General features: G+C 43.9%; 1 protein-coding gene across 2 annotated transcripts in view; it reads left to right on the top strand.

Moving 5' to 3' along the window:
• Positions 1 to 27,708, top strand: part of ELAPOR1 (endosome-lysosome associated apoptosis and autophagy regulator 1) — a 529,163-nt gene that overhangs the window by 221,659 nt on the left and 279,796 nt on the right. For both annotated transcript variants that reach the window (XM_088445747.1, XM_088445746.1), the window contains 3 exons: positions 576 to 704; positions 19,578 to 19,668; positions 19,752 to 19,857. In XM_088445747.1, the coding sequence (XP_088301873.1) occupies positions 576 to 704; positions 19,578 to 19,668; positions 19,752 to 19,857 (326 nt within the window). The remainder of the gene's footprint in view (positions 1 to 575; positions 705 to 19,577; positions 19,669 to 19,751; positions 19,858 to 27,708) is intronic.

Here is a 27,708-nt window from a genome sequence, read left to right as displayed (position 1 = left end):
CCTTGTTTTAAAGAACAGCAAGAGTTAAACACTTAATTAGATAATTGCCAACAAGCTAATAACAAGCTGATCGATAGTCCATATAAACATGACATGTGACCATCAAAACAGCACATACGGCCGCAAACATCAGAACATAATTAGCATACAGCGACTGTCAGCGCCTGACTACGATTGAGTCGATTGTTCGTTCAGATCAGTCGGTAGCTAGAGGAGGTCCTTAGTACCTGGGAGAAGCCTGTGTCTTCCAAAGAAGCACAAGATGGCAGGGCTCTTTGCACCTCTTGCACACATACTTAGCCACACTGCTTCATACAGGGACCTACCAATCTCTTGGCGACCATGAAAACACCAACTCATGCATTTTTGTGTAGCATTCTGAAAAGCTTTCAAAGGGCTCCTCCCTCCTAACATGGCGACCTGCTGTATACGAAGGAAATACATATCAACAATAATGTGTTTAAATACAGAATGTTCTTATGGGTATATATATATCATATAACAAGTTTTGTGAATATTAAACACAAAATATTTGCCTATTACCTCATTTTTGTATTACTTGGTTACTTTTGCAGTATGCAGAGAGTGCCCAGCTGGCACAGAAGCGGTAATTGGATATGAGTACAAATGGTGGAATACACTGCCTGCAAACATGCATACTAAAGTCATGAGCGGACTCAACTTTGAGTATCAGAAAGAGTCAGGTACATGCAAAATACTTTGTATTTAATAGAAGATTAATTGTCTAAGTATAATGTAGACTTTTAAATGCTGTATATCCTTTATGGTGGCTGTATTTAGATTGATAGTTTTATAGTTTTAGATCTAGTTATAACAAAAAATGAATATTTGGGTCACATATACTTTTTGTGTGTACACTGCTAGACAGAGGCATTTTTTAGTGTCAATGGTATTAATGCAGTCATCAAACTAGGGAAGTATTAACGTCTCATGTGCAGTGGATCACTTCATCTAAGCAGTGCTCCCCTTACCAACCAGGCATCTTACTTGCTCTGGTAAGCGGGTTCCTCCTCCTCCGCGGCACCGTTTTTCCAGTGATATTCGGGAAGATGGCACATGCGAGAGTCTGACGCAAAGACCACAGTCTTTGCTTTCACTGTGCAGCGTCATCTCCCCAAAGATGGCGCCTCGGAAAAAGAGGGACCTATTTGCTGGAGTGACGTAAGTATACTTTGTGTGCAGGTGCGATACGGTGCCCCCCTGAATTCAGGGGTCCATGTGCACTGCACACTCTGCATCCGTTATAAATACTCATACTCCTAAATTTGCATACAACCCTGACTCAGCAAAGGGTGCCTTGTCATCATGGTGTTGCATGTACAAACAGGCTATACTGATACTTGTTAAGTCTTTTTTAAGTGTCACCGCTGCCTCTTCAGGACATCAGATGACAGAGCGCTGGGGATTGTAGAAGAGGCTCTGGGGGACATACTGTAGTGCAGCAGAAATTTTAAACATCTACTTTAACAAAGACAGGGAGACAGTAAATATAAATTAAGAAAAGTGAAAGCCTGTAGACACATTAAAACAAAGGACAGCACTGTTCACAAGTTCTATCACTTTGAATGTATGTATGATATGGTATTCAGCTGTGATGGAAAATTAATCATTTTAATGTTAAAGAGGCCCATTAATCAAACAATATTTGCAGAATATCCCCTGAAAAGAAGTGTTTTGAGGGGATGTCATGCAAATAGTCTTTCATAAATAGGCCTTTTTAAATATTAATTATCCCCTGATATTGGAAATGCCAGTATCTGTACAACTAATGTGAGGGTTTATGCATGTGTAAGCGAAAACCCATGCCGCCCATTTATTTTAAGCCGGCCTCCGCAACTTGCACCAGCCCCATGCTAGGTGCAAGAGATATGGCTGAAACAGGGTTCCCTTACGGCACAATTCAGAATCGGACAGAACTTTTACATGCCTACGACACTCCCATGACACTCTCGCAAGTCAGTGTGGTTACATGCAGAGAGAAGAGAAACAGTTACTGAGATAGAATAATAAAGAAACATTTTTACAGCATTACTCAGACAAAGGTGTAAATGTAATAGCCTGCGGACTGCAGGCGTCAGCGAGTTCTGTTAGAGACTGCCTAATGTTTTAAAGTAGCAGCCATTTAAAAGGCAAAATCAATATGATTTCTATTTTAAAACATTAGGCAGTCTCGCACGGAACTCACTGATGCCTGCAAGATATTTACCCCAATGCCTCCAGAAGAGAGAGTGATTGTCCTTGCAGAGTGTATATTACCGATACAAAATCCTGTTTAATTTAAAATGCATCCTCCATTCAGCTGAGATTCTAAAAGATATATTCTAAGATACTATAATGCCAATTTATCAAAGGGAAAAAATCCCTATTGCCTGTGAAAATGTCTGTGTTCACCAACAATAGAGCTTCTCTTTTCTATTCTGCACTTTACCCTAAACATGAAATAGTTACCATTGGTGATAACACTGCTCTCTCTGGCTGTAATTCCCAGTTGTGTGGCTGAACCAAGAATCAAAGGAAAGTTATTTCTTGCAGCAAATTGGTATTGCCTTGAAAGAAATATTGATCAAATTAGCCAACAGAGATTAATCACAATGGCATGCCAGGTTACGTTTTTGAGGGATCAGTTTGTTTTGGGCTTGCACAGTACCCCAGAGTGCAGGCTCATAATGACAAAGTGTGAGATTATATGTCAGACACCTTTCAGGTGATACAAACAGTTGCAATTGATTGGCAGTAAGAGGATAACTGTTTCCACCGCCAAAGTAGTTACCAAACTTGACAACTTTGGAGGCTGTTTTCATGGATTTGAGCCTCCCTTGTGACTATTTGGGAGAAAGAAGATGTGCCTAATAGATAGGAGAGGGGTATCAGTGAGGCTGCTGGAACATATGACCATTGATGAGCCAGTGGTTGTACTGCCCCTTAGTTCTTGTAAGGCAGCTCTTATGGACATTTGATATAAATTACCTGAATAAAAGGGCTGCTACTATAAACCTGTTAAATGAGTGACACATGTGAGGGCTGGTCAGTAATTAAATTGACCCCAAACGGTCTGGGAGTGTGTTTACAGGAGTGTGACCAACTTGGGATTCACTGGCCTGCTGACTACAGGGTCTGAAGTTACCACCATACAGACTTTTTAGTCAACATCTAGCTCATTGTGATCTCTCTGCTGTTTGACTTGGTTAAGCCTAAAAACTGTTGATATGTCCTATTGGTATACAACCTAGGAGGATAACAATAGGCACCAGCGAAATTGTGAACTGGAGTTGAGGCCACACAGTTATCCTTAATCAGGCTTACAGGTTTATTGAGGAAATGCGGTAACAGCGGTAACATACACAGCAGTCTTGTGTCTATGGTGGTGGTGGTGGTAATGATATCAGCAGTAATAGCAGTAACACTGTTAAAGAGCTAAGTTCTGCATGCCTGTGCAGCAATTTGACACTCAACACAGTAAAGACGGCACAGCAACAGATGAAAAGTAATACACATGGTGGCCATCTTGGTAAAGGTGCCTGGCCAGCTTCACTACTAGGAGATAGTAGATAGCACAGGAACGCACTCCACAAAAACAGTTTTATCCAAATACTATAGACAGAATATTTGTGGTTAGCCAGAACCATTCAACACATCCCACTTATGTGGTTGCATGATGTAAAAAAAGAGATTAAGTGGACTTTTTATTACTGGTTAAAACTAAAGATGTGTGCCGGGCATTAATTAGCTAGTTTTGGTTCTAATTTATCATCTGGTTTTAGTTTTGCCAAAATGCTGTGACTGGTTTTGGATCTTTTCCAAAAATTAAAAAAAAAGCTAAAATCACATGCTGTAATTTGAGCCCTTTTTTGTTCCTAGAATATTAACCTCAATAATATAAATTTCCACTCATTTCCGGTCAATTTTGACGACCTCACAACTCACAATATTGTTTTCATCCAGTTTAGGCCAAAAGGTTGCACCGAGTAAGCTGGCTGACTAAACTAAGCGACAGCAGTGGGCGGCACAACATGTGGCAGTTCAACTTCCAACATGGCACATCTAGTAAACAGAGTGGCAGTAACTTTTCATTAATGGAGAACTAGATCAGTGTCCCAAGGGAGTATGTATGTAGTGGAAGGAAGGGAAAGGAAGGGTTAATTCATTGGTAAATTAAATTTTTTGATTCTGAAGAAAATTTATGACAAAGGATGGGGATCTGATGGGATACGAGCCCCGGCTGGGTTTTTCTCGCCAGGTTTAGCTTCAAAATCAAGGCAAAATGTCAGCATCCTGGCATAGTTCAGATTTTTTTTTATTTTAAAAATGAAAGGGGCATGCAGGAGATGCTGTCTGTGGCCATAAATTTTTTTTAACATTTTTGGCATTCATCAACTGCATCTAGAAGATTTCAGCGACTGTGGCAGTTCAATTACAAACATGGCACATCTAGGAAAGAGAATGGCAAGTCTAGGAAAGTGGAGTGGCAGACAATATGACAGTTTAATAAACTATAAGAATATGCTTGTCGTCTACACTAAAAGACAGTCCGCAATGTCTCAATCAGCGCATAATACAAAGAAAATAGGTGCATGATGAAATTGTCCTTGTGCCCCCCCACCGATGGGAGTAATACCAGTGTCGCATCTGCCCATTTCGATTCTTGAACAGGTGGAAGAGCTATTAATGTAGCAGCAAACAAAATGGAAGCTCTGAACAGGAAGGGGACAGAGGTATTATTAAAGTCTGGTACTAAACATCTCTCATCATCATACTTCTGGGATTATGCCCTACCACACACAATAAGACTTTCCACTAGTCTCCAAACATTCAAGCATTCTCTGAAAGCTCACCTCTTCAGACAAACTTATCAGATTCCATAATTGCCTACATAACCTTTATAGCTTACCTAGCTAACTCCCTTCTTATAGTATACACATATCACATTTTCTCTTTCTTCAATTCACATCCTCCTAACTCTAGGCAAACTTTCCAGTGTGACTGGATCATATAGCCCACCAAGAACATCTGCAATTGGACTGGACCAATTTGCAATATATAGCACCTATCCTTGTGTATCAACACCTATTTTCCTATAGATTGTAAGCTTGCGAGCAGGGCTCTATTACCTTTATGTCTATCTCTTAGAACCCAGTTTTGTTCTATTAATGTGGTTTCAAATTGTAAAGCGCAATGAACTATGCTGTGCTATATAAGAAACTGTTCATAAATAATAATAAATATGTAAAGGAAGGCTGGGAGGGGGGAGAACATCTCCAGATACCATCACAAAATATCATTTCCATTTGGTGCTTGAGTTGCATCTGACCAAACATGGCTGTTATGATCAAGGAAAGCCAAGCACATCTGTAACACATTGGAATGAAAGTTCAAGAAAAACGGCAACCAGATTGGTATCTACAAATCAAGGTTGAAAAAGGCATAACAGTATTTTGCAAGTATATCTATTTGTGATTTTAGTTTACATAAATACAGTATGAAACTAAAAAAAAAAGCAAAAAAGAGTAAGCAACAGAGCAGTGGCACAAAACCACGGCAGTTTAAAAAAATACAGGACATCTATGAAACATTGCCACACAGAATTGGCAGAGAGGATGGCAGTTTAATAAACTATATAAATGTTAGTCAGCAATTCCCCAAACATCACATAATGCAAAGAGAAGAGGTGGAAGATGGAATTGTCCTTGGGTCCTTCCACTCACCCTTATGTTGTATATATAAAATAGGACATGCACAGTTTAACAAACCCAATAACTTCAGGGACAAGGACTGCCCCCACAAAACAAGCTACCAATGGGCATAAGGCAGCTAACAGTATTTTTAATCCTCTCTACAGTTGGAACTGGAAGAGGTCTTTCTCATCTGATCCTCACCCTCATCAGTGTGTACATCATCCTCACACAATATTAATTCATCCCCTTTGGAATCCACCATTACAGGTACCTCTGTATTTTTTTACGTAATTGGCGGTAAAGGTCAACAATTTGAGGAAGTAGCCTCCTATGCCTATCGCTGATAAGGTTTCCGGCTGTGCTGAAAATTCTTTCTGAGTACACACTGGAGGGTGGGCTGCTTAGGTACAGTAATGCAAAGTTAGTCTGTATAAAGGCCTCCAAATTTGCCATTTTGTCCCTCCAGTAGTCCAAGGGACCCTGTGATATGCCTATGTGTAAGGTGTCATGAAAATAATCCCCCACCATTATTTGGATGGTGACCCTATCAGATGGTAGCGGTGTAACTAATTTTTGCCAATTCTTTTAAACTCACCCAGATGTCATAATGTTGCATTGAATCCTCTACATTGCCACTGGGTCTTTTGGGAAAGCTGAGTTCTTTCCTGGTAGCTGCCGGAGAAACTGAAGGAGATGTCATCATGTCATACCACTTGAGCTGCCAACTTGCTCACCAGGAGCTCTTTGCATCTCTTAAGATTTGGGTCAGTTGGAAAGAAAGACATGACATATGAATTAAACTTAGGATCAAGCACAGTCTCAAAAATGTAGTGATCCGATTTGAAGATATTGGCAACCCTTGGGTCCTTGATATACAAGTCTGACATACTTAGCGGAATTGCTTTGTTTAATATCCTGCTTCAATTTCTTCAGCTGGTTTTCCAAAAGCCTAATTAGAGGAATCACCTGACTCAAGCTGGCAGTGTCTGAACTCACTTCACAGGTGGCTACTTTGTTGGGTTTGAGCACCTTGCACAAGACAGAAATCATTCTCCACTGCACTAGACTAAGGAACACTCTCCTCTCCCAATGTCATGACTTGTTGTATAGCTGTGGATAGCTTATTGGTGCTCATCCATCCACTGAAGCATATAAAGGGTGGAATTCCACCAGGTTACCACCTCTTGCTTTAGTTGGTGGCAGGGCAAATTCAAATGTTCTAGCAGCTGTTGCAATCTCCTGCATGCTGTGGCTGAATTTAAAAACCCTGTACCACCAAGATGATTGTGTGAGCAAAACATGGGATGCTTTGGAATTCACCCAGCTGTAATGCTCTCACAATATTGGTGGCATTGTCAGAAATCACAAATCCAACTGTCACGACTCTGGCTAGTTTTTTACCTTTTGTCTTGAGACTTACCCCTGTCAACTGTCCCATGGATCTGTATGTGTAATTCGCCTGGGAGAACTGTCCTGATCATGCTGGCTGCAACACTTCTGTGTATGCATATGGACTGTGCTCTCCTTTCCACATTGATTATTCACCTGGGTCTTTTCCGTCTGTGAACACTGCTAGTCTTGATTGGAATCACAGGTGTAGTTCTGACTCTCAGTACTGCAGATATGTTTGCTCCCTCTGCATGTTGTGCCCTCCACCACTCAGAATGCTACTGCCAGAGCACCTGACTGTATCCACCAATTCCTGCGGGACCCAGGGTATAATCCTCCTCTGATAGCATTCTGGGCCTGAACATCTCGTTACTTCCCGTGATGTATAGTTTGTGCTACTTCTGTGTACAAGTGTATCCCAGGCTCCTGCTGCATTCCCAGACCAGTTAATTCAGTAATCCTGCTGTCAGCTATACCTGGCATATCCAGAAATCCTGCTGGTTTCCAGACCAGTTCATTCAGCAATCCTGCTAATAGCAATACCTGGCATATCCAGAAATCCTGCTGGTTCCCAGATCAGTTTATCTAGTAATCCTGCTAACAGCTATACCTGGCATATCCAGAAATCCTGCTGGTTCCCAGACCAGTTCATTTAGTAATCCTGCTAATAGCTATACCTGGCGCATCCAGAAATCCTGCTGGTTCCCAGACCATTTCAATCAGCAATCCTGCTAATAGCTATACCTGGTGCATCTGGAAATCCTTCTGATTCACAGTCCAATTCAGCAAGTCTAGTCTATTTACTGGTTCTCAGTCCAATTCTGCAAGCCTACCTACTCGTACCCCTTCTAGCTCAGCAAGCCTTCCTGCCGGTCCCAGTCTGGTTCCTCCAAGTTGTCTACTGGTTCTAAGTCCAATTCTGCAAGCCCACCTACTGGTACCATGTCCAGCTCAGCAAGCATCCTGCCGGTCCCAGTCCGGTTCCTCCAAGTCTTCTACTGGTTTCACTATGTTACAAGTTTGTTGTTCCTGTCATTTATCATCAAAGGCAGTTCTCACTGCCATACAATTCATGTGCAAATAGAGCTATTTACATCATCCATGGTTCCAGTCAAGCAGGTCTCCACTGAATCCAGTTCAACACCTGAGTCAGGTAACTCTCAAGCACCAATCGTGACACCGAGGAGAGTCCAAGTTTGGTAAGCCATTTTGCTATTACATACTGTAGTGCCTCTTAGTGAAGCTGGTGATACACAGAGCAGCCTGCCTCTGAATGAGCTGGCATTGTTTGTTAGATACTGCTGCTGCTGCTAAAGATGAATCATCCACACAGTGGGCTGTCACAGTCGTGTAATCTTTAGTTTGCCCACTACTGTTTGTCCACATATCTGTGGTTAGGTGGACAGTGGGTACATTGGTATTTTGCAGGGCAATAATTAGTTTTTTTTTAATGTCCTGGTACAGCTAAGGAATAGCTTTTCAGGTAAAATGGAACCGTGATGGAATTTGGTACCGGAGACACATAACCTAAATTAACTGTGTGACATTAAATTAACTGTGCATTAATGACAGATATTGGATGCAGATCTTATACTAGTATAGCTGTGATTGCATCAGTGACCCGCTGTGCGAATGGGTGAGAGCTGTCATACTTGCCTCCCCTTGCAAAGGAATGTTTCACAGTCAGGTTTTTTTTTTTAAATACTGGTCTTTTTGGTCCCCTTCTGGGCTGAAGAGTTCTTCTGAGGAATCCTGGATAGGGGAGGAGTCACCTAACCTTAGCAAATTGGATGCAGGACTACCTCCACATGAACACAGCGCACCAAACAGTACAATTATTTAATTTCTTTAATGTCACCGCTCTATTCCTGCGTGGACTGGAGCCACAGGACTTATATATGCATGTGAACAAAGTGCACCAAACAGTACAAACAATACAATTTAATAAAATATTTTGATGGCGTAGGTCTATTCAAACTGCATAGAGTCACAGGGCTTATATATGTACGTGAATGTCTTAATGATGCACACAGCACAGCCAATACAGCAGAGTACAGCACAGCATACAGCAGCATGCACCCACTATACACATTCACTAAGCAGCACAGCCACTTGTGACTTGTCAGTGTGGACAGCAGAGTACAGCACAGCATGCAGAAGTGTGCTTCTCTAAGCAGCATAGCTACTTGTGAGTCTGGACACAGCACAGCCTATAAAGCAGAGTTAAGTGCAGTATACAGCAGCGTGCCTGACAAGGAAATGGTGCGAGTCCTATCCGTGGTGCCTTATATAGAGTCAGAGTCTGGTGGGAAGATCCGAGCCGCCACCCCGATCGACTTGGATTTCCAATGTTCAGGCTGGTTCGGATTCCAAGAAGTCTGAACTGCTCATCTTTAGTTAAAAATTTCCAACTTGCCAGTGGAAAAAAAAGTGTCTTGTCGATTTTATGTTTTTGGGTGATTTCCCGTTTGTTTTTCAATTTGGAGATTTACTAAAGTCAAAACTGATGGCAAAACAACCAAAAACCGACTTTAGAACACTTTGCAACATAGATTCTCAAACTTGGTCCTCAGGACCCCAAACAGTGCATGTTTTCCAGGTCTTCGTACGGAATTGCAAGTGATATAATTAGCTCCACCTGTGGATCTTTTAAAATGTGCCAGTAAATAATGAATTCACCTATGCACCTGCTAGGTGACCTTGAAAACGTGAACTGTTTGAGGTCCTGAGGAATGAAGGCCCCCATACATCAGAGATTGACTGCAGCAATTGTGCAATTTGCAATCGATTGTGTATAAAAATCTTTCCCTTTTTCAATCGATTGCAGGTTGCAGAATTGCCACAATCGATTGAAAAAGGGAAAGATTTTTATACACAATCGATTGCAAATTGCACAATTGCTGCAATCAATCTCTGGTGTATGGGGGCCTTGAGTTTGAGAACCACTGCTTCATAACAACAATCAATATTTTATATAGACAACTACAGAAACCAGAGACTAACGGTAGGTTTGTAAAATGACCGAAAACCGACCAAAAACTGACAGCCAACCTGACCTAATAATAGATCTGCCTGTGGCAGGCGTGCTGGGAAGAAGAAAGGAAAGGGTTAAAATTTAAAAAAAAAAGGAAAAGGTTTAAAATAAAAGAAATGTTTAACTAGCCCCGGACCTCTCAGCTTGGTTGGTACCAGAAAATCAAAGGAAAAACTAGCGTGGGGTCCTCGATTATCCAATAACCAGCACTGGACTGAACCAACTGGTTCACTATAGCAGTGAGACACACAGCACTGGGTCCCCCTGCCATAATGTAAAACTAGCCCCAAACTGGTCCCCCTTCCTAAGGATCAGCCAGCCCTGGGCTTTATTTCCCGCAACCCTGGTGGTGGTGCATGTGTGGTTAATGGTGTAAAAATAGATTGTAATATTGTTCTTCAAAGTGGTTCTCATCAAGCCTGCCTCAGCATGCAGACACTCGTGGAATAGCAAGTGTCGGCATGCCTGAACATTAAGCGCCCGCTGGCACCTGTAATCCCACTCTAAAAATCATTATAATAACGACAGGAGGTGGATACCGTTGGTAGAAGTCCTTTATTAAAATAAAAATTTAATCCATACTGACAACCCCTTGGATTGAATTCTCTTGTGTCCATGTAGAAGTCCATAGGTTTTCAGAAAATAAAAAAATGTGAACCCGAGCCCAGTTGGACATGAACTGCACATGGTACAGTGCTTAACCTCAAATGACAGGATCACGGTCATTCCCATTGCCTTTTTTTTTTTTTTTTGAAGAACTATGTTAAGTGAGCTTTGGGAAGTGGAAGAACTGTGTGTGTATGAGTTTGTGAGGGGGTTGGTCTGTGTGAGGAGGGAAGATCTTTGTGAGGTGGTGAACTGTGTATGTGTGTGAAGAGGGGGATCTGAGTGAAGATCTGAGTGAAGTGGGGAGCGCTGTGTGTGTGAGAGGAGGCTGAGTGAGGGGGGAGAGTTATTATTCATATTATGCCTAAGGGGTACTACTATGGCATAATGTGAACTATGGACATTACTGTGGTATATGAACTGTGTAGCATAATGTGCTGCATAATGTGAAAACATAGCCCAAACTGTGGCATAATGCAAATTACTGGGCACTAATGTGTGGCATAACGTGCATTGTGGCCATTATTTTGTAACAATGTGAATAAGGGGCACTACTGTGGCATAACATGAATGAAATACACTACTGTGTGGCATAATGTGAATAAGGGGCACTACTGTGTGGCAGAATGTGAATTGTGAGCACTACTGTGTGATTTATTTGTAATTGGTGGAATAACTTTAGTGGGTTGGAATATATCTAGCCCTCCATGTCCCAGTTTGATACTGTCCCTAATGTTTATTTCCCTTTAATTTGCCTCTACATGCTGGACATACCCCTTACCTGACACACTTGAGGTGTGGGGGCGTAGTAGCACACACATGCTCCAGGTGCCATGGCTACACGCTACACCCCTGGTAATTCCTGGTAACAGTGCAAGCCTAAATCATGTAGAGAGAGCCATGGGTACTATTGTCTTAAGTATAGAGCAATGATGTAACTACAGAGGGTGAAGTTGCTATGGGCCCGCCACTTTGGGGGGCCTGAGTTCCAGCAAGCAAACTGCACTTTTTTTTTAAGATTATATCAATATAAGGTTTATTTAATCCGGTCCTGCTGCACCTTCTGTAGTTATGCCAGCCCACTGCTTTCGGGTCTCACTGGGAGTCCCGTACTGTGGAAAGCCGCGACTCGATGACATCATCATCATGCGAATCCGGAAGCAGTGCAGGAAGAAGAAGCACGCTGGACAGACCAGACACCACCAGAGAGTCTGCTGACAGCCTGATGGGGTGAGTACAACCTGGCCCCCGGTCCCACCCCCTCCCCTAGTGTCGGCCTGAGTCTCACCACTCCCGCTGCTGTCGGTCAGTCTCAGTCACAGTCGGACACACTCCATCAGCGCTACTGATGTCCACGGCACTGAGTACACCTGGGCCCACCCCCCCTCCCAACCACCCTAGTGCCGGCCAGACTGTCCTGAATAATACACTGAACTCCCCCCTCGGGTGACTGACGGGAGTCAGTGGGGTGCTACAGGCAGGGTGGGATGTGAGAGGTGCTACAGGGTGACTAATGGGAGTCATTGAAGTACTGAAGGGGGAGTGAGGTGCTACAGGGGGAGTGAGAGGTGCTACAGGGTGACTGAGGGGAGTCAATGAGGTACTACAGGTGCTACATGGTGAGGGGAATGAGAGGTGCTATGAGGTGTGGGGGGAATGAGGTGTTACAGGGTGAGGGAAGTGAGGTGCTACAGGGCGAGGAGAGCGAATATATATATATTTGTATATACATTTATATATATGTATACACTCTGGTTGAGACCTGAGTTGGGGGGGCCTTAAGAATATTGGGGCCCGCAAAGTTCTAGTTATGCCCCTGTTTTAGAGCAACACATGTACTCTATCATACATGGGAAACATTCAGGAAATGACTTGTGGACAGCACTGCAGGCAGCATATGAAGATGAGGCTCTCATGAGAAGAATTCATTTGACAAGTATATCATATAATACCAAGTTAGGTGAATGCAGCAGTATGAGTGACTATATTCTCTGTATGGGGTAAATTTACTAAGAATCGAGTTTGATCGAGTTTTTATTTTTTTAAACTTGCTTAGCATCGCCGAATCTTGGGTGATTTACCCGTTTTTCAACTCGCAAATTTACTAAGAGTTTTCCGATGGTGAAGCAGATCAAGATTTCTCCCCCGAGTAGCAAGTTTAGATGAGATTACAGTGCAGTGTCTTCTCTCTGCAAAACTCTCTCGAGCAAGCAGCCTGCACATATCAGTGAGAGTGAAGGCTGCTTGTGTGGTCTACCTGTTAAAGAAGGGTTAAAACTTAAAAAAAAAATTACGTTGGGTCCCCCCCAAAAGCATAACCAGCCCTGGACTTGTCAGCCAGTCCTGGTTCTTAAAATTTCAGGGAAAAAAACGAGTAGGGTTCCACCATAATTTAGGAACCAGCCCCTGGCTGCAGGGCCAGTGCTGGTTTTAAATATAGGTGGAAAAAAATTGTGTAAGGGTCCCCCTATATTTAAAACAAGCATCGGACCCAATCCGACCGGAGTGTAATGCCACAGCCAGGAGACCCTATCACCGGGGCTCCTTGGCCAAAGCATTAACACCCCAAGCCAGTCATCCCAAGCCCACAAACGGGGTCTTCCCTCTTTTCTTTGTGGAAAAATCCAGGTAGGCGGTAACAGCCTCAAAAACATTTGGCTTTTGCATACCCCTGAGCACTTGGAGTTAGTGGGTAACCTCAGAGACTCAGCTACGTACATTAATGAGACAGCCTTAGATATAGGGCTCCTCACTTCCAGAATCTCCTCAGCAGCAGTGGCTGTGCACCGCACCCTCTGGTTGCGTTCTTGGAAAGCAGATGCAGATTCCAAACAGGGATTGGAATGCTTGCCCTTTACTGGACAGGTCCTGTTTGGCCCTGATCTGGACAAAATTGTGGCCTCTCTGGCAGCAGCTAAGTCTGCGTGTCTGCCATCGGTGACAGTCCCCTCAGGGTCTGGTACTTCATCCTTTCAGCCCTATAGGGCCCAGGGTAAGTTCAAAGTGCAGTCCTTTCCTAGACAGGCAGGGGCCAAGAAGTCTGCCAAGCCAAAGAAGCAGGCTTGGAGTACAAGACATCCAACTCCCAAGTCGGATGATAAGCCCTCAGCCTGACGGGATGGGCCTCCCCTTGGGGGACCCCAAAGTGGGAGGCCGGCTTCTTCAGTTTGCCCAGTACTGGTGTCTCACAACTGTAGACACTTGGGTAAGAGAAGTGGTCTCTCAGGGGTACGCCCTCTCCTTTCGGCTGAGGCCTCCCAGCCGGTTTTTCACCACGGGCCTTCAGTCAGACCAAGACAAGGCCTGGGAATTCCGGAAGGTGATCCACTCTATGCTCCAGGCTGGAGTTATAGTGCTGGTCCCGTTGTCCCAGAGAGGATCAGGGTATTACTCCAATCTTTTCTGGTATCGAAACCCAATGGGTCTTCCAGCCCATCCTCAAATCACTCAATAAATTCTTGAAGGTTTCTTGATTCAGGATGGAGACCCTGCGGATGCAGGGGGTCCGCTTGTTGCCCTATCTGGATGACCTTTTGCTGTTGGCACGGTCTCCAGAGATCCTTCAGCGCCATCTGCAATTGACAGTCTCTGTGCTGCAGGCTCACAGCTGGCTGATAAACTGGAAGAAGTCATCCCTGGTGCCATCACAGAGGATGCTTCATCTTGGAGCCCTGTTGGACTCCCAACATCAGAGGATCTTTGTAACAGAGGAAGAGATCTCTGCATTACAGGCAAAAGTACGCAGTTGCCTGCAGAGTCGCCGGGTGTCTATTCACTCGGCAATGAGGTTACTGGTTTCCATGGTGTCGATGTTCAATATGGTGGAGTTTTCCCAGTTTCACTCCAGACCTCTGCAGAAGTTGATCCTCTCCAGATGGAATGAGTTGCCCCACTGGTTAAAGACACAGACAATGGTGCTGTCACTGGAGGTACGTATGTTGTTAGCCTGGTGGCTGCAGACTACTCACTTGAACATGGGGTGCCCCTTTTGGATTGCGGTCTGGTTCCTTCTGATGATGGACAACAGTCTTCGAGGATGGGTAGCAGTGTTGGGTCCACACTTCTTCCAGGGAAGGTGGATGCCAGCAGAATCCGCACTTCCAATGAACATCTTGGAACTAAGGGCAGTATTCAAAGCTCTCCAACAAGCAAGACATATCCTCCATGGAAATCCCGTGCAGGTGCAGTCGGACAATGCCACCACGGTGGCTTACATAAACCGCCAAGGAGGAACCCACAGTCAGGCCTGACAGAGGTGTCCCGCATTCTAGCATGGGCGGAAGGCAATCTCCCTGCCATCTCGGCAGTGTTCATATCAGGAGTCCTCCTCTGGGTAGCAGACTTTCTCAGCCGTCAAGACGTGCATCCAGGAAAGTGGTCTCTTCACCAGGAGGTGTTTCAGCTACTGGTGCACAAGTGGGGCCTTCCAGAGATAGACCTCATGGCCTCCCGACCCAACAACAAGCTTCCTGTGTATGGGTCAAGAACAAGAGACACAGAGGCATTTCTGGTAGACCCTCTGTCGGTCCGGTGGAACTTCCAGTTTGCGTACCTCTTCCCTCCGTTCTCCCTTCTTCCTTGAGTGATTCACAAATTCAAGCAAGAAGACGGCACGCTCCTGCTGATAGCTCCAGCATGGCCCAGATAGCACTGGTGCTCAGTTCTCAGGAGCCTATCCACAGACGCTACGATGCGGTTGCCTCTACGTCCAGACCTGTTGTATCAAGGTCCTTGCCATCACCCGGACCTGGGCTGTCTGTCTTTGATGGTGTGGCTGTTGAGAGTGCCCTCTTGAGGTCCAGGGTTTTTTCCAGTTCTGTTGTTAACACCATGCTCAGAGCTCGGAAGCTGGCTTCTGCAAGAATTTACCACTGAGTGTGGCATACTTTCTTTGAATGGTGTTGCACTATAGGCTATGATCCTCAGGTTTTTAGGATATCAAGGATTTTCCTACAAGCGGGCTTAGATCATGGTCTTCGCCTTGCTTCACTGAAGGTGCAGGTTTCCGCCCTTTCAGTGTGGTTTCAGTCTAGGATTGCTACACTTCCTGATGTCCACACTTTTATGCAAGGTGTACTTCGCATACAGCCTCCCTTTGTTCCACCTGTGGCTCCTTGGGACTTGGCTGTGGTCCTTAGGGGTCTCCAAGGACTGCCATTTGAACCACTGGGCTCAGTGGATTTAAAATGGCTCACAGCTAAGACTGTTTCTTCTGGCCATTGCCTCGGCCAGAAAAGTGTCAGATTTGGGGGCTCTTTCATGTCGCCCCCCCATTCCTAATTTTTCATAGGGACAGCTGTGCACTCGCCCTGGGTTCCTACCTAAAGTGGTATCTAGTTTCCACATCAATGAGGAAATTATAGTACCGGCCTTTAATACCCCAGACCTATCTGCTGGTGAGGCCTCCTTGGATGTGGTACGTGCTCTTAGGATTTATGTTGACCGTACCAGTTCATTTAGGAAATCGTACTCTCTGTTTGTCCTCTATGGTTTCCATAAGAAGGGTTGACCTGCCACTAAGCAAGCCTTGGCAGGATGGATTCGCATGGCGATTTCTGAGGCTTACATTCATGAGGGCCTGTCTGTACCATCCTCTCTTAAAGCTCACTCTACTCGGTCTGTGGGTCCTTCATGTGCCTCTGCAGTTCAGCTGTGCAAAGCAACCACGTGGTCTTCTGTCCATACCTTTGTGAGGTATTATGCATTTGATACCTTCGCCTTTCAGGATGCTTCCTTCGGGCAGCGGATTCTCCTTCCAGCACAGGAGAGTCCCCACACACAGCACTGTTACGCGATGATGATAAATGAGTCATAGCCATTAGAACTCTGGCACAGTAGATTTGGTCACCTTGGATACAACAGTGTTCAAAAATTAGTGAATGGGATGGTCACTGGCATGTCAGTGACTGATACTGAAAAACCCCTATGTGAGAGCTGTATAGGAATAGGAAAACAAAGCTGTTAGTTTCTTCCCACAACAGCAAGCAGAGCTGCAGCATTACTTGAATTAGTACATACAGATGTGTGAAGTCCAATAGAAGTAGGTCAATAAGTGGACCCAGACACTTTGTGACGTACATAGATGATTTCAGAAGAATGACACACATATACTTCATGAGAAGAAGTATGAAGTTGTGAAGAAAATTGCAGACTAAAATAGACTTGTAGAGAATTAAACCGGTCATAGGCTCAAAACCCCGAGATCTGATAATGGTGGAGAATATCTAAACAGAGAGGTGGAATTCTTCTTGAGAAAATATTAAATTGAGTATAATTGACCATTGCCTATACTCCTGAACAGAATGGTGTAAGTGAGCTAGCAAACTGTATACTAGTGGAGAAAGCAAAATGTATGCTGTAAATGCTGCAAAATGTATGCTAAAGGATGCAGGTCTGGAGTAGCAGTTTTGGGTAGAAGCCATATCCACAGCAGTTTATTTCAATAACGATTCTCCTACAGTTGCCCTAAAGGACATGACATCTATTGAAGCTTGGTCAAAGTGTAAAACATCTTAGCACTGCTGGAAGTACTGCCTACATACACATACTAAAGGAAAGAAGATGCTGTTGCCATGAACATAAATGCTAAAAATTATGGAATCCAAGTACCAGAAAGCATGTCAAGTCAAGAGATGTCATATTCAAAGAGACACCACATTTTACAGAAAAGCTGGAGGTTGAAACTCAGAGCAAATGGAGATATGACCAGAGACTACCAGTGTGGAAATTCAGCCACAGAAAAGGTCTTCTGCAAGATCAAATATCGCAAAGCCAGCTAAAAGATATGATGAAGAATTTGCAAATATTGCATTCAGTGATCCTCATGACATCCAGAAACCAAAGTCAAGGTCCAACTTGTGTGAGTGGAAGTCCAAGATAGGCAAGATGTAAAAGTGTGAAAGACTTTATAATTGTGACAGCAGTCCTGAGTTCGTGAATACTGAGATTGTTGTTCTGGTCCATGCTGTCAGTAAGAGGAGCCTTTCTGATAGACCTACCAAGAGGAGTAGATCAAAGTCACTTGACATGTTGATGATTTCTAATTTGACTAACCCTGTATTTTTTCTAGGTTGCTACGAAGAAGCTTTGATTAAATGTTTGTGTAACATGGAGAAGCTTGTAGCTAGGGGGGGTGTTTAAGATGGAGAGCGCTACATTAACCTGCCCCAGACTCTGTGTCGGAACCTCCAGGGAGGCTTCACTCTCTTACTAAGATGCCCGCCAAACCTAGTACTGCGCATGCATTGCGCCATCTTGTTCACTGTGTTAGGGTGCACTTAACTCTGTGAGACCTAAGAGTTATCGATTCCACACTGCATCACATAGCCTGCACTGCTACCCACTACCCGTATACACTCACCGGCCAGCGAGCTGTACAGTATGACACCCCACACCGCTCAAGCTACGCTCCACATAACCAGTGTGTATAAAAGTTAGTATGGCTGTACTGCATCTACCATCCGTAAACGACTTCACTGGTTAAGCATTTGGGATCTTCATTGTCTCAGAGTATCTGCTTCTGTGTACATTAACTCTGGCACACCAGCCTGTACACATATATCTCAAAGTAAGGTAACCCATTGCTGCACAGAAACCACTGCTGCACAGAGTGTTGGAGTGGTTCCTGCATTAGACACGGAAAGCAAAACAAACAAAACTTCACTAAAATGAAGTAAATGACTCTGCAATGCAGTTTGTCCTCTCACAAAAGAGGTAACCATCCCATTCATATATATAATATTAATTAGACAGGTGGATGCCAACAGTATGTGTGCCCCTTAATAACTAAAGCGCTTTCACCACTTTATGACCAGCCCAATTTTATGTTTATCAGATGCAATGGCTTCATTGGGAATAACTATTTTCTACTTGGGTTGTATTTAAGGAATTGTTTTTCTTCAGGTAGATAAGGTTTTTATTTGGTAGCATATTGGAATAAATATCTTTTTTTGAAAATTTATATAGAGAATGATAGAGGGAAAATAGACAAAATAATAATAATGGCATATATCACTTTTCTAATGAGATTAGTAGACCAAGAACAGGTAATTGATATATAGTATGGCAGTGCAAGACAGAAAATTGTTACAACCAGTGGTATAGCATGGCAGAGCAGTTGGGGCATGTTCTGTGGTGAGCAGAGCTGGATGTGCTTTGGGTTGCCTCACGCAATGTGAGTCACACTGTACTTATATAATCTCAGACAGGACAGAAATGCTCATGGTGTACTTTGTAATTAGAGCATATCTGTGGGAAGCTATAATGCTGTGTAATCAGCACTTCCTTCTCTACTTGGCTTCTCTTTCACAGGACAAGCGTGGGAAGCTTCAACCAAGCTGAGCTCATCGTCGAGAGAGAGAGAGAGACATTTATGATCAGACAAGAGAGCAAGAAATACTAGAGACAGGAGTATATAGCATGAAGGAGATTGTTCTGGTTCAGATATAGGGGTAAATGTAATAGGCTGGGGCTTTAAGACATCGGCAAGTCTCGTGCTAGACTGCCCGATATTTTAAAGTAGCAGTCATTTAATAGGCAAAAAAATCAACCAGTCTCGTACGGAACTCGCCGATGTCTCAAAGCGGCAGCCTATTACATTTATCTCAGAGTGTGTCACCCTATACCTGCGACACAGATGCCCCTGCCTTAACTGTTTCACTACTACTACTACTATTTACCATTGTCAGGCATGAATGAACAAAATATTTCACTCTGAGGCGATCATGTGTAACAAGGAAACAGCATTTTTTTTCATGGAATTACAGTATGCGTCACTAAAAGTTACTCAGGCCATGGTTCCCAGTTACTTACATGCTTACAAACTTAAGACTTTACATTTCTTTTCTGTATTGCAGGGTGGGAAGTGGCTGTAGATTATATTTATACATCGGCTGGATCCTCGGATAATGATTACATGGTACTCACACTGAACATACCTGCCTTCAGGTAACAATTGCAACATTCATTCTACAAATAAAACTGTAATAACGCATTGCTTATTTGTCTATTTACTCCTTTTTTTTATTCAGCCCTCCACGCAGAGTAACTGAAGACAGTGAAAGTAATGAGGTGTCCCATATCACATTTGTGTTTGATATGCAATGTTCCATGGGCTGCCAGCTCTTCTTCATGATGGTATGTGACACAGTGGCCATACTCTACAGAACTATTGAAGAGGCTTTTAATCTAGGATTCTGCATTAATAAATCATAACAAAATTAGCACAGTTTAAATATGAATTTGAAATACATTCTAGAATACCTATATAAAAGAAATTTCTAAGGCGCTATTTATTACAGTCTGCATTTTTAATGTGGATGTGATACATTTTTTACCCAAACTGTATTTATTGAAAAAAGAGATCATACTTAGAGTCGTATGCAAGTTGAGCGGACCCGCGATACTTTTCCGCCTCCTGGACTTTTTTGCCTATATCGTGTGTTTTGCAGGCGGAATTGTATCGCGCGCGTGCCCGCGTATCCCCATATTCAGTGTGAAAGTACGTGAAAACGGGACCCAGGCAAAACTTAAACAAGCGGAAAGTCATGTCAGATTTGGGGAAATCAGACTGACACCCCCCAAAAGATACTCTGACATGGCGGTTAGCTATGGTTACCCCCGATTTGGCTTGCTGAAGGTATTTGTTGTTTTTAAACGGGCTCAATAGCTGCTAAATAGCGTTTTTGTATAAGTGGTGCAGAATAGTATTCAGGAGGTTTATTTGCAGCAAATTTGGGGTACTTGAACATGGGGGTCAGCATATTTTAAAGTTGCTAAAGTTAAGTTTAAAAAATCTTGAAAAATCCACCTTCCGCAAGCACCTGCAATGAAACAACAACTGGGGCATACTTGGGGACCCCCCCAGAGTCTAGTTCGCTAGTTTTTAACTTTGTCCCCCAACATTTATTTTTTTCGCCCTCAAAATGGAAGTGATTTTTTTGGGGTGTTCTTAAGTGTTTTCTTTTTAAATTTTGACACAGTTTACCTATGGGGGATTGTCTGAAGGCTGCTTGTGGATTCCCGCAATGTTGCACCCCAAAACCCCAATTCTGCAAATGTTTCCGTCTGCTATTCATAGGCAAAACTTTTCTGCTATTACATTGCATTGACTTTCCGCCTAGGCGGAAAGTCTTTCAAATTGAATACGGTGATACTTTTCCGCCTGGTGAAATGACGGCATCGGCGAAACTTTTTCGCCGATCTCAGCTTTTCGCTCCAAATTGAATACGGGCCATACTTGGAAACATATACAGATAATAATGAATATTTGGAGTGAGAACACTACAATACATTACATGAATATAAAATAAGAAAATTACCTCCTACAATGGGAAGTTAATAAAGGATGTATCATATTACAGTTATGTATTGCATCTAGTTACAGTGAACATTATCCAAGTGGTACAACTTTAATAAAAAGGAGAAAAAAAGATAAGACAGTGAAAAGAAAAATAAAATACAAGATTATTAAAACAACACACACAGAAAATGCAAATAGAATTATTAGATGGAAAGGGTAGACAAAGGATGAGGGATGTCAGAGCGAAGAGGGGGAAATGGAGGTTAGAAAGTAGAGGATCTTCTCCTTAATTGTGCTAAAGAGGTTCATGTTCATGTAATAATCGATCTTCTTAAACCAATCTCTAATGGAGGGAGCAGATGGTGATTTCCAAAGAATTTGTATCACGACCTTTGCCGTGTTGTTAAGATGCCTTAAAAGGGATTTCTTCAGGGTCCATAGGGCTCCACAGGGAGACAATGGGGTGTAGGTGGGACATGGAGGACCTTTTCAATCCCAGGATGCTCCGGTCCTTCCCCCTATACCCCGCCCACAGCCTGAGGGCCTCAGTTTCCTTGGTGTCCAGCAGGAGCTGGATCACCATTTTTAACAGTGGGGCTGCTTCAAGCAGGCCAAGCTTATTTTTATGATTTAATTTTTATTTCTAGTATTTTAAACTGAGCAGCAGCAAAAGACTGTCTCTTGAATGTCTGCGCTGCTGCTCCAACACCCCTCCGCGGTGCCATGACACCAAGCCCCGGCTAGGTACTCCCGGTGGGGCTTTCAGGGGAATTAGCTAGCAGGCTCCCCCAGACCCCAGACTGCAGCCCAGAATCCAGGGGACAGGTAAGGCAGATCCCCGCTCATGGGGGCCCGCGTCTTTACGCAGTCTAGCCTCCGGTCTCAGGAGATGGACCAGAGGTGCTGATGTGGACAGTGGTGCACCCACGACTCCACTGGACCACCAGGGCATTATTATACCTGGCGCAGAGGCATATTTACAGTCGGTCTAGCCATACCCTGAGCTGCTCCTCACTCACCCTTCACCCCCTTAGAGATGCAAGGCTGCCATTTTCTGCTTCACAGGTCAAAAGGAATGCTGGGTCCAGTTTCCCTGTATACCTCTCCCATGGGCCAGGTTATACAGAGCTATATCCTACCAGCCACTGCTGTCTGTGTAGTTGATTGTAGTGCCAATTGTAGATACAGTATATTACATTTTTCTCTGCATTTGTATGTGACTTGTGCTAGTGCTGATCTCTTTCTACACTGTGAAGCATGGAATATGCTTGGTAAAAGGTTTCAAATTCCAAAACATTTAAGTTCCTTTTACCCTTTTCCAGCTACGGATTGCACTACATGAGAAGTGGATTCTCGTGTAACACGTCTGGTTAAGAATGCCACCTTACCCATACATACTGCCACCTCCTTGATCGAGACTACAGATAGGCATATAGAAGCTTGTCACAAATCCATACACTCTCTTACAGGAGCTATTACTTGTCCTGCTAGGGCTATGGCCTGCATGGCAAACGCCATTGAGAGTTGGGCTGAGGCCCTAGAAAAGACATTTCCCCCTGATACTTCTGCAACTTTCTTACATATCTCACATTAGAGATGCAGCCTCTTACTTGAAAGAAGCAGCTATGGATATGGCTCTCCTGGCCTCCAGGATATCTGCCACTTCAGTAGTGGCCCATCGTATTGTTTGGCTTCATTCCTGGAAAACAGACTCAGGATCAGAAAGGGCTCTGGAGTCTCTTCCTTATTCTGGAGTTATCCTATTTGGTCCAGAATTAGATAAAATTGTTACTACTTTGGCAGCTTCCAAGACGGCGTTCTTGCCCTCTACATATAACACAAAGCCATCATCCTTTCGGTCCTTTCTCCCTAAAAGTGAAGCCTTGGGTCAGTCCTTTCCTCGGACATCAGGCATAAGCCAAGGCCTCTAAGCCTAAGGCCAAACAAGCCTGGGCTACTAGAAGTCCACCTACCAAGTCTGAAGACAAGCCTACAACCTGACGGGACGGGCCTCTCCCTGGGGGCTCTCAGGGTGGGAGGCCGACTTCTTCAATTCACCCAGGTTTAAAAGAGAAGAGAAAAAAGTTTCCTTGGCGCTTGGTCCACCTAAAGCAGTCAACAATATTTGAGCTGCTGCCTCTATTTATGGATGTTTGCTAATATTACATCCAAAAAATCCGTACAAAGAAGATAGTAATAATGATAAGAGGCGCTGCTCAAATATAAATAAAAATAATTTATTAAACTTTTTAAAGTTGTTAAAAAGTGTATATTTTTATTACTAAATTAATGAATAAATAATCCTTTATATTGTTTACATCCAGAAAAAGCCATATATTAAACATGCACACATATACATTTACCACATATGTATTGATCTTATTAAAACCAATGCAATGAGCATATTAAATATCCATCCCTTAGCCACATTAATCGCAGTCTGTAGGTAACAATTGCCTTCCTACAAACGCACGGGTGTCTGATCAACTGGAAAAAAGTCTTCCCTGACACCATCTCAAAGAATGGTGCATTTAGGTACCCTCTTGGACTCTCAGGTTCAGAGGATCTTTCTAACAACAGACAAGATCTCCTTAATATGACACAGAGTGTGCCAACACCAAGTCACCTCTTCAGTCACCAAGTGTCAATTCATGCTGCAATGCAGACATTGGGATCAGTGGTGTCCACCTTCGACATGGTGGAGTTCACTCAGTTTCACTCCAGGTCCCTTCAACACCTGATGGTCTACCCCATCTACTTTAATCCCAGATGATGGGCTTTACCCTAGAGGTTCGCCTGTCCCTAGCCTGCTGGCTACAGACACTCCATATAGACAAGGGTCACCCCTTTTGGATCCCGGGCTCGGCTCTCCTCACCACGGATGCAAGCCTCCGTGGGTGGGGTGCAGTAACCAGCCAACACTCCTTTCAGGGCCGCTGGACCCAGTAGAGGCAGAGTTACCAATCAATGTCTTGGAACTTTGAGCCATCTACAGAGCTCTCACTCTGACTCAGGATATTCTTCAGGGCAGGCCAGTACAAGTACAGTCCGACAATGCCACGGCAGTGGCCTACGTCAATCAAAAAGGAGGCACTCAGAGTCGGGCAACAATGGCAGAAGAGTCCCACATTTTTACATGGAATGAACGCCATATCCCGTGGTATCCATCCCGGGAGTATCCAATTGGGAACCAGATTTCCTCAGCTGTCACGACGTGCATGCAGGAGAGTGGTCTCTACAGCTTCATTGTTGCTCATAGTGCAGCAAGTAGCGCCATAGGTGATCGAGGACATGTGAGTGTGTCTCCATAGGTTTGAATGCAGAGGCCATAGCATAGCGTGATGCATAGCATGATTCGCTGGCACATTTGTGATGCGATTGGCAACAAACTAACTGGGCGCATCTGTACATCCAGAAGTCTTTCAGCTCCCGGTGGACAAATGGGGTCTGCCGGATGTGGATCTCATGGCCTCAAGACTCAACAAAAAACTTCCAGTATATGGAACCAGGACAAGGGACCCCAACGTAGCCTTCGTGGATGCCTTGTCAGTGAAATGGCCCTTCCACATACCTCTTTCCCCCAATATCCCTGCTTCCTCGAGTTCTTCGGAAGTTCAAGCAGGAAGGGGGCACAGTCCTGTTGATTGCTCCGGCTTGGCCCAGATGCCATTGGTACACTGATCTTTAGAGTCTCTCCATAGACGTTCCTCTTCAACTTCCTCTACGAGTAGAACTGTTGTCTCAGGGTCCATGTCTACATCTGGACGTAGCCCATCTGTCTTTAACAGCTTGACTCTTGAGATAGCCCTCCTAATGGCTAAGGGATTTTCCAGCTCTGTGGTCCAGACCATGTTCAGAGCACATAAACCGAACTCAGACAGAATTCATCACTGAATATGGCATACATATTTCCAATGGAGTGTTCCTAGAACTATGACCCTCAAGTTTTTAAGGTTTCTAGAATACTTGCCTTTCTGCAGGCTGGATTAGATCTAGGCCCCTGCCTAGCATCTCTGAAAGTACATGTCTTTTCTCTGGCCATCTAGTTCCAGCGCAGAATTGCTCCTCTACCGGTTGGTCACATCTTCCTGCAAGGTGTTCTACATATACAACCTCCCTTTGTCCCTCCTGTGGCTCCATGGGATTTGTCAGTGGTGCTTCACGCACTTCAGGAACCTCCATTCGAACCCCTGGAATCAGCGGATGTCAAGTGGCTCACTGTAAAGACTGTTTCTTCTGGCTATCGCATCTGCCCATAGGGTATCGGATTTAGGGGCGCTTTCATGTCGCTCCCCCTTTCTAATCTTTCATCAGGACAGGGCAGTTCTCAGAACACGCATGGGCTAACGTCCCAAGGTGGTCTCTCGCTTCCACCTAAATGAGGAAATCGTGGTTCCGGCCTTTAAATCACCAGACCTCTCAGCAGGTGAGGCCTCGTTGGATGTGGTCCATGCTCGAAAGATCTATGTGGACCATACTACTTCCATCAGGGAATCAGACTTCTTCATCCTATATGGATTCCACAAGAAGGGATGGCCAGCTAACAAACAGACTCTGGCCAGATGGATTTACATGACTATCTCACAGGCTTACATGCAGTCTTGCCTTCCTGTGCAGGCTACAGTATCTGCTCATTCTACTCACTCTCTTAGTCCCTCGTGGGCAGCCAGGCGTGGCATCTCAGTTGAACAGCTATGCAGGGTGGCCACCAGGTTGTCTGTCCACACCTTTCTTAGGTTTTATGCCTTTGACACATTTGCCTCTCAGGATGCTTCCTTTGGACATAGGGTTCTCCTATCAGCTCAAGAGTGTTCCCGCCCTTGAACTACTGCTTTGGGACATCCCCATTGTCTCCCTGTGGAGCCCTATGGACTCTGAAGAAGAAAAAGAGAGTTATGGTAAAACTTACCTTTGTTTGAAGTCCATAGGGTCCACAGGGTACCCTCCCTGATGCACCTGGCTTCTATGGGTTTCTTCTCTTGATCACTTGTTTCCTTCTCTGTGTGAGAGTGTGATTATTCAGTGTACAACTTTTCCTTCTCTCTTCTCCTGCCTTGGGCTTGTTAACAAAAATGAGTTTCCCTCAGGCTGTGGGCGGGGTATAGGGGGAAGGACCAGAGTATCCTGGCATTGAAAAGCTTTGCTGTTGGTGTCTAGGCCTCCAAGGTCCCACCTGGACCCCATTGTATCCCTGTGGACACTATGGACTTCGAAGAAAGAGAGTTAACAAAGGTACGTTTTATAATAACTCTCCTTTTTGTATACGTGTTAGTAGTAGCTGAGGTGATATTTAGAAGCCAGAACCCCGGGTCCTTAGTGATGTCTCCTTCCAGTATTGCTACAGAGCATTTAAAAATATCAGACCAAAAGGGTGAGAGAGATGGACAATCCCAGCAAATGTGCTGGAGGCTTCCACGGACTGCTTTGAATCTCCAGCATTCATTTGCAACCCCTTGGAACATTTTATTAAATGGGGTAAGATATCTATATCAAAGGGGGATAACCTTGTTATGGGTCTTGAGAGTAGAGGATCTCAACGCGCTAGCGTGGGTGTTCTCAAAAATTATTTTTCCTAATCAAAATCATGAACTCTACCATGGAGTTCTCTTTCCCACGCCAATGTAAAGGGAGGAGGTGCATGGAAGAGGTTTTCATATAATTAAAGTATATAGTGTGGAAATGGTTTGAGAATGTGACTGAGGAGAGACACATAAAGACTCAAAAAGGGTAAGGTCCCTGGAGATAAAAGTGAACTTAAGGAAAGTGGTAATGGGATGTCCTATGTGCACAATCTGTTTACAATCTCACTGGTCTTTGAAACACTGAAACTGAGAAAACATCATCCAAAAAAAATCACCATTATGTAACATAAAAATGGTGGTCCCATTGATTTGGTCCCATTGGATTTGCAAAGACACAGCCAGAAATAAGCCCCCAATATATCTAGGGGTCAGTTATGGGTGCTGCACTAATCCCATTTTTACTACACCAATGACAAAACATTTTCACAACAGTTCCTGCACAATAATGGTAACATTATAACAGAAATCTTGGAGCTCTGTACACTGATGTCTCTGGGAGGGCCCCCTCCACCACCCTTGACCGCACTACCCTTGGCCACAAGAAACACATATTCCTCCCCTGAGTGTGCTAATATATGAATATTGACATAAATGCACAAAGTCCGGCACTTCAGCTCTGAATAGCGGGTTATATTCCCAAAGACAATAAACAAATCTTTGACCCATCTTCTCTATATATGTGTGTGTATGCATATATATTCGAGGGTAAGTTAAAAATTATCCGCTCTCCAGTAATATTAAAACTTCTGTTGCCCGCACTGTCTTATCAATGCTCTCTATACTAGGTTGCTGTCTCCACAGTCACTGCTGTGCAGGTTTGAACATGTTATGTCAGTCCACTTGTGACTGCAGTGCAAAAAAAATGGCTGCCCCACTTGCACAAAAGAAGAGTAGCATGCAGTGATTTGTTTTTTGTGATCTGAGGGTGTGTTTGGTTCCGATATTTATCGAAGACTTTGTGCACAGTATGGAAAAGTGTTTTATCATGAAGAAGTGTGTATGACAGGATAGAGAAGTTCAAAGAAAGTTGCACAAATGTCAGTCATGAAGAAGGAGTCGGACGCCTGTCCACGTCCAATGCGAACATTGAGCGTGCACGTGAAC

Source organism: Taudactylus pleione, unplaced genomic scaffold, assembly GCF_031769625.1.
Source record: "Taudactylus pleione unplaced genomic scaffold, aTauple2 ptg000387l, whole genome shotgun sequence".
In the NCBI taxonomy this organism is placed as follows: Eukaryota; Metazoa; Chordata; class Amphibia; order Anura; family Myobatrachidae; genus Taudactylus; species Taudactylus pleione.
Note: the sequence above shows the minus strand (reverse complement) of the source record. Positions and strands in the feature narration are given on the sequence as shown.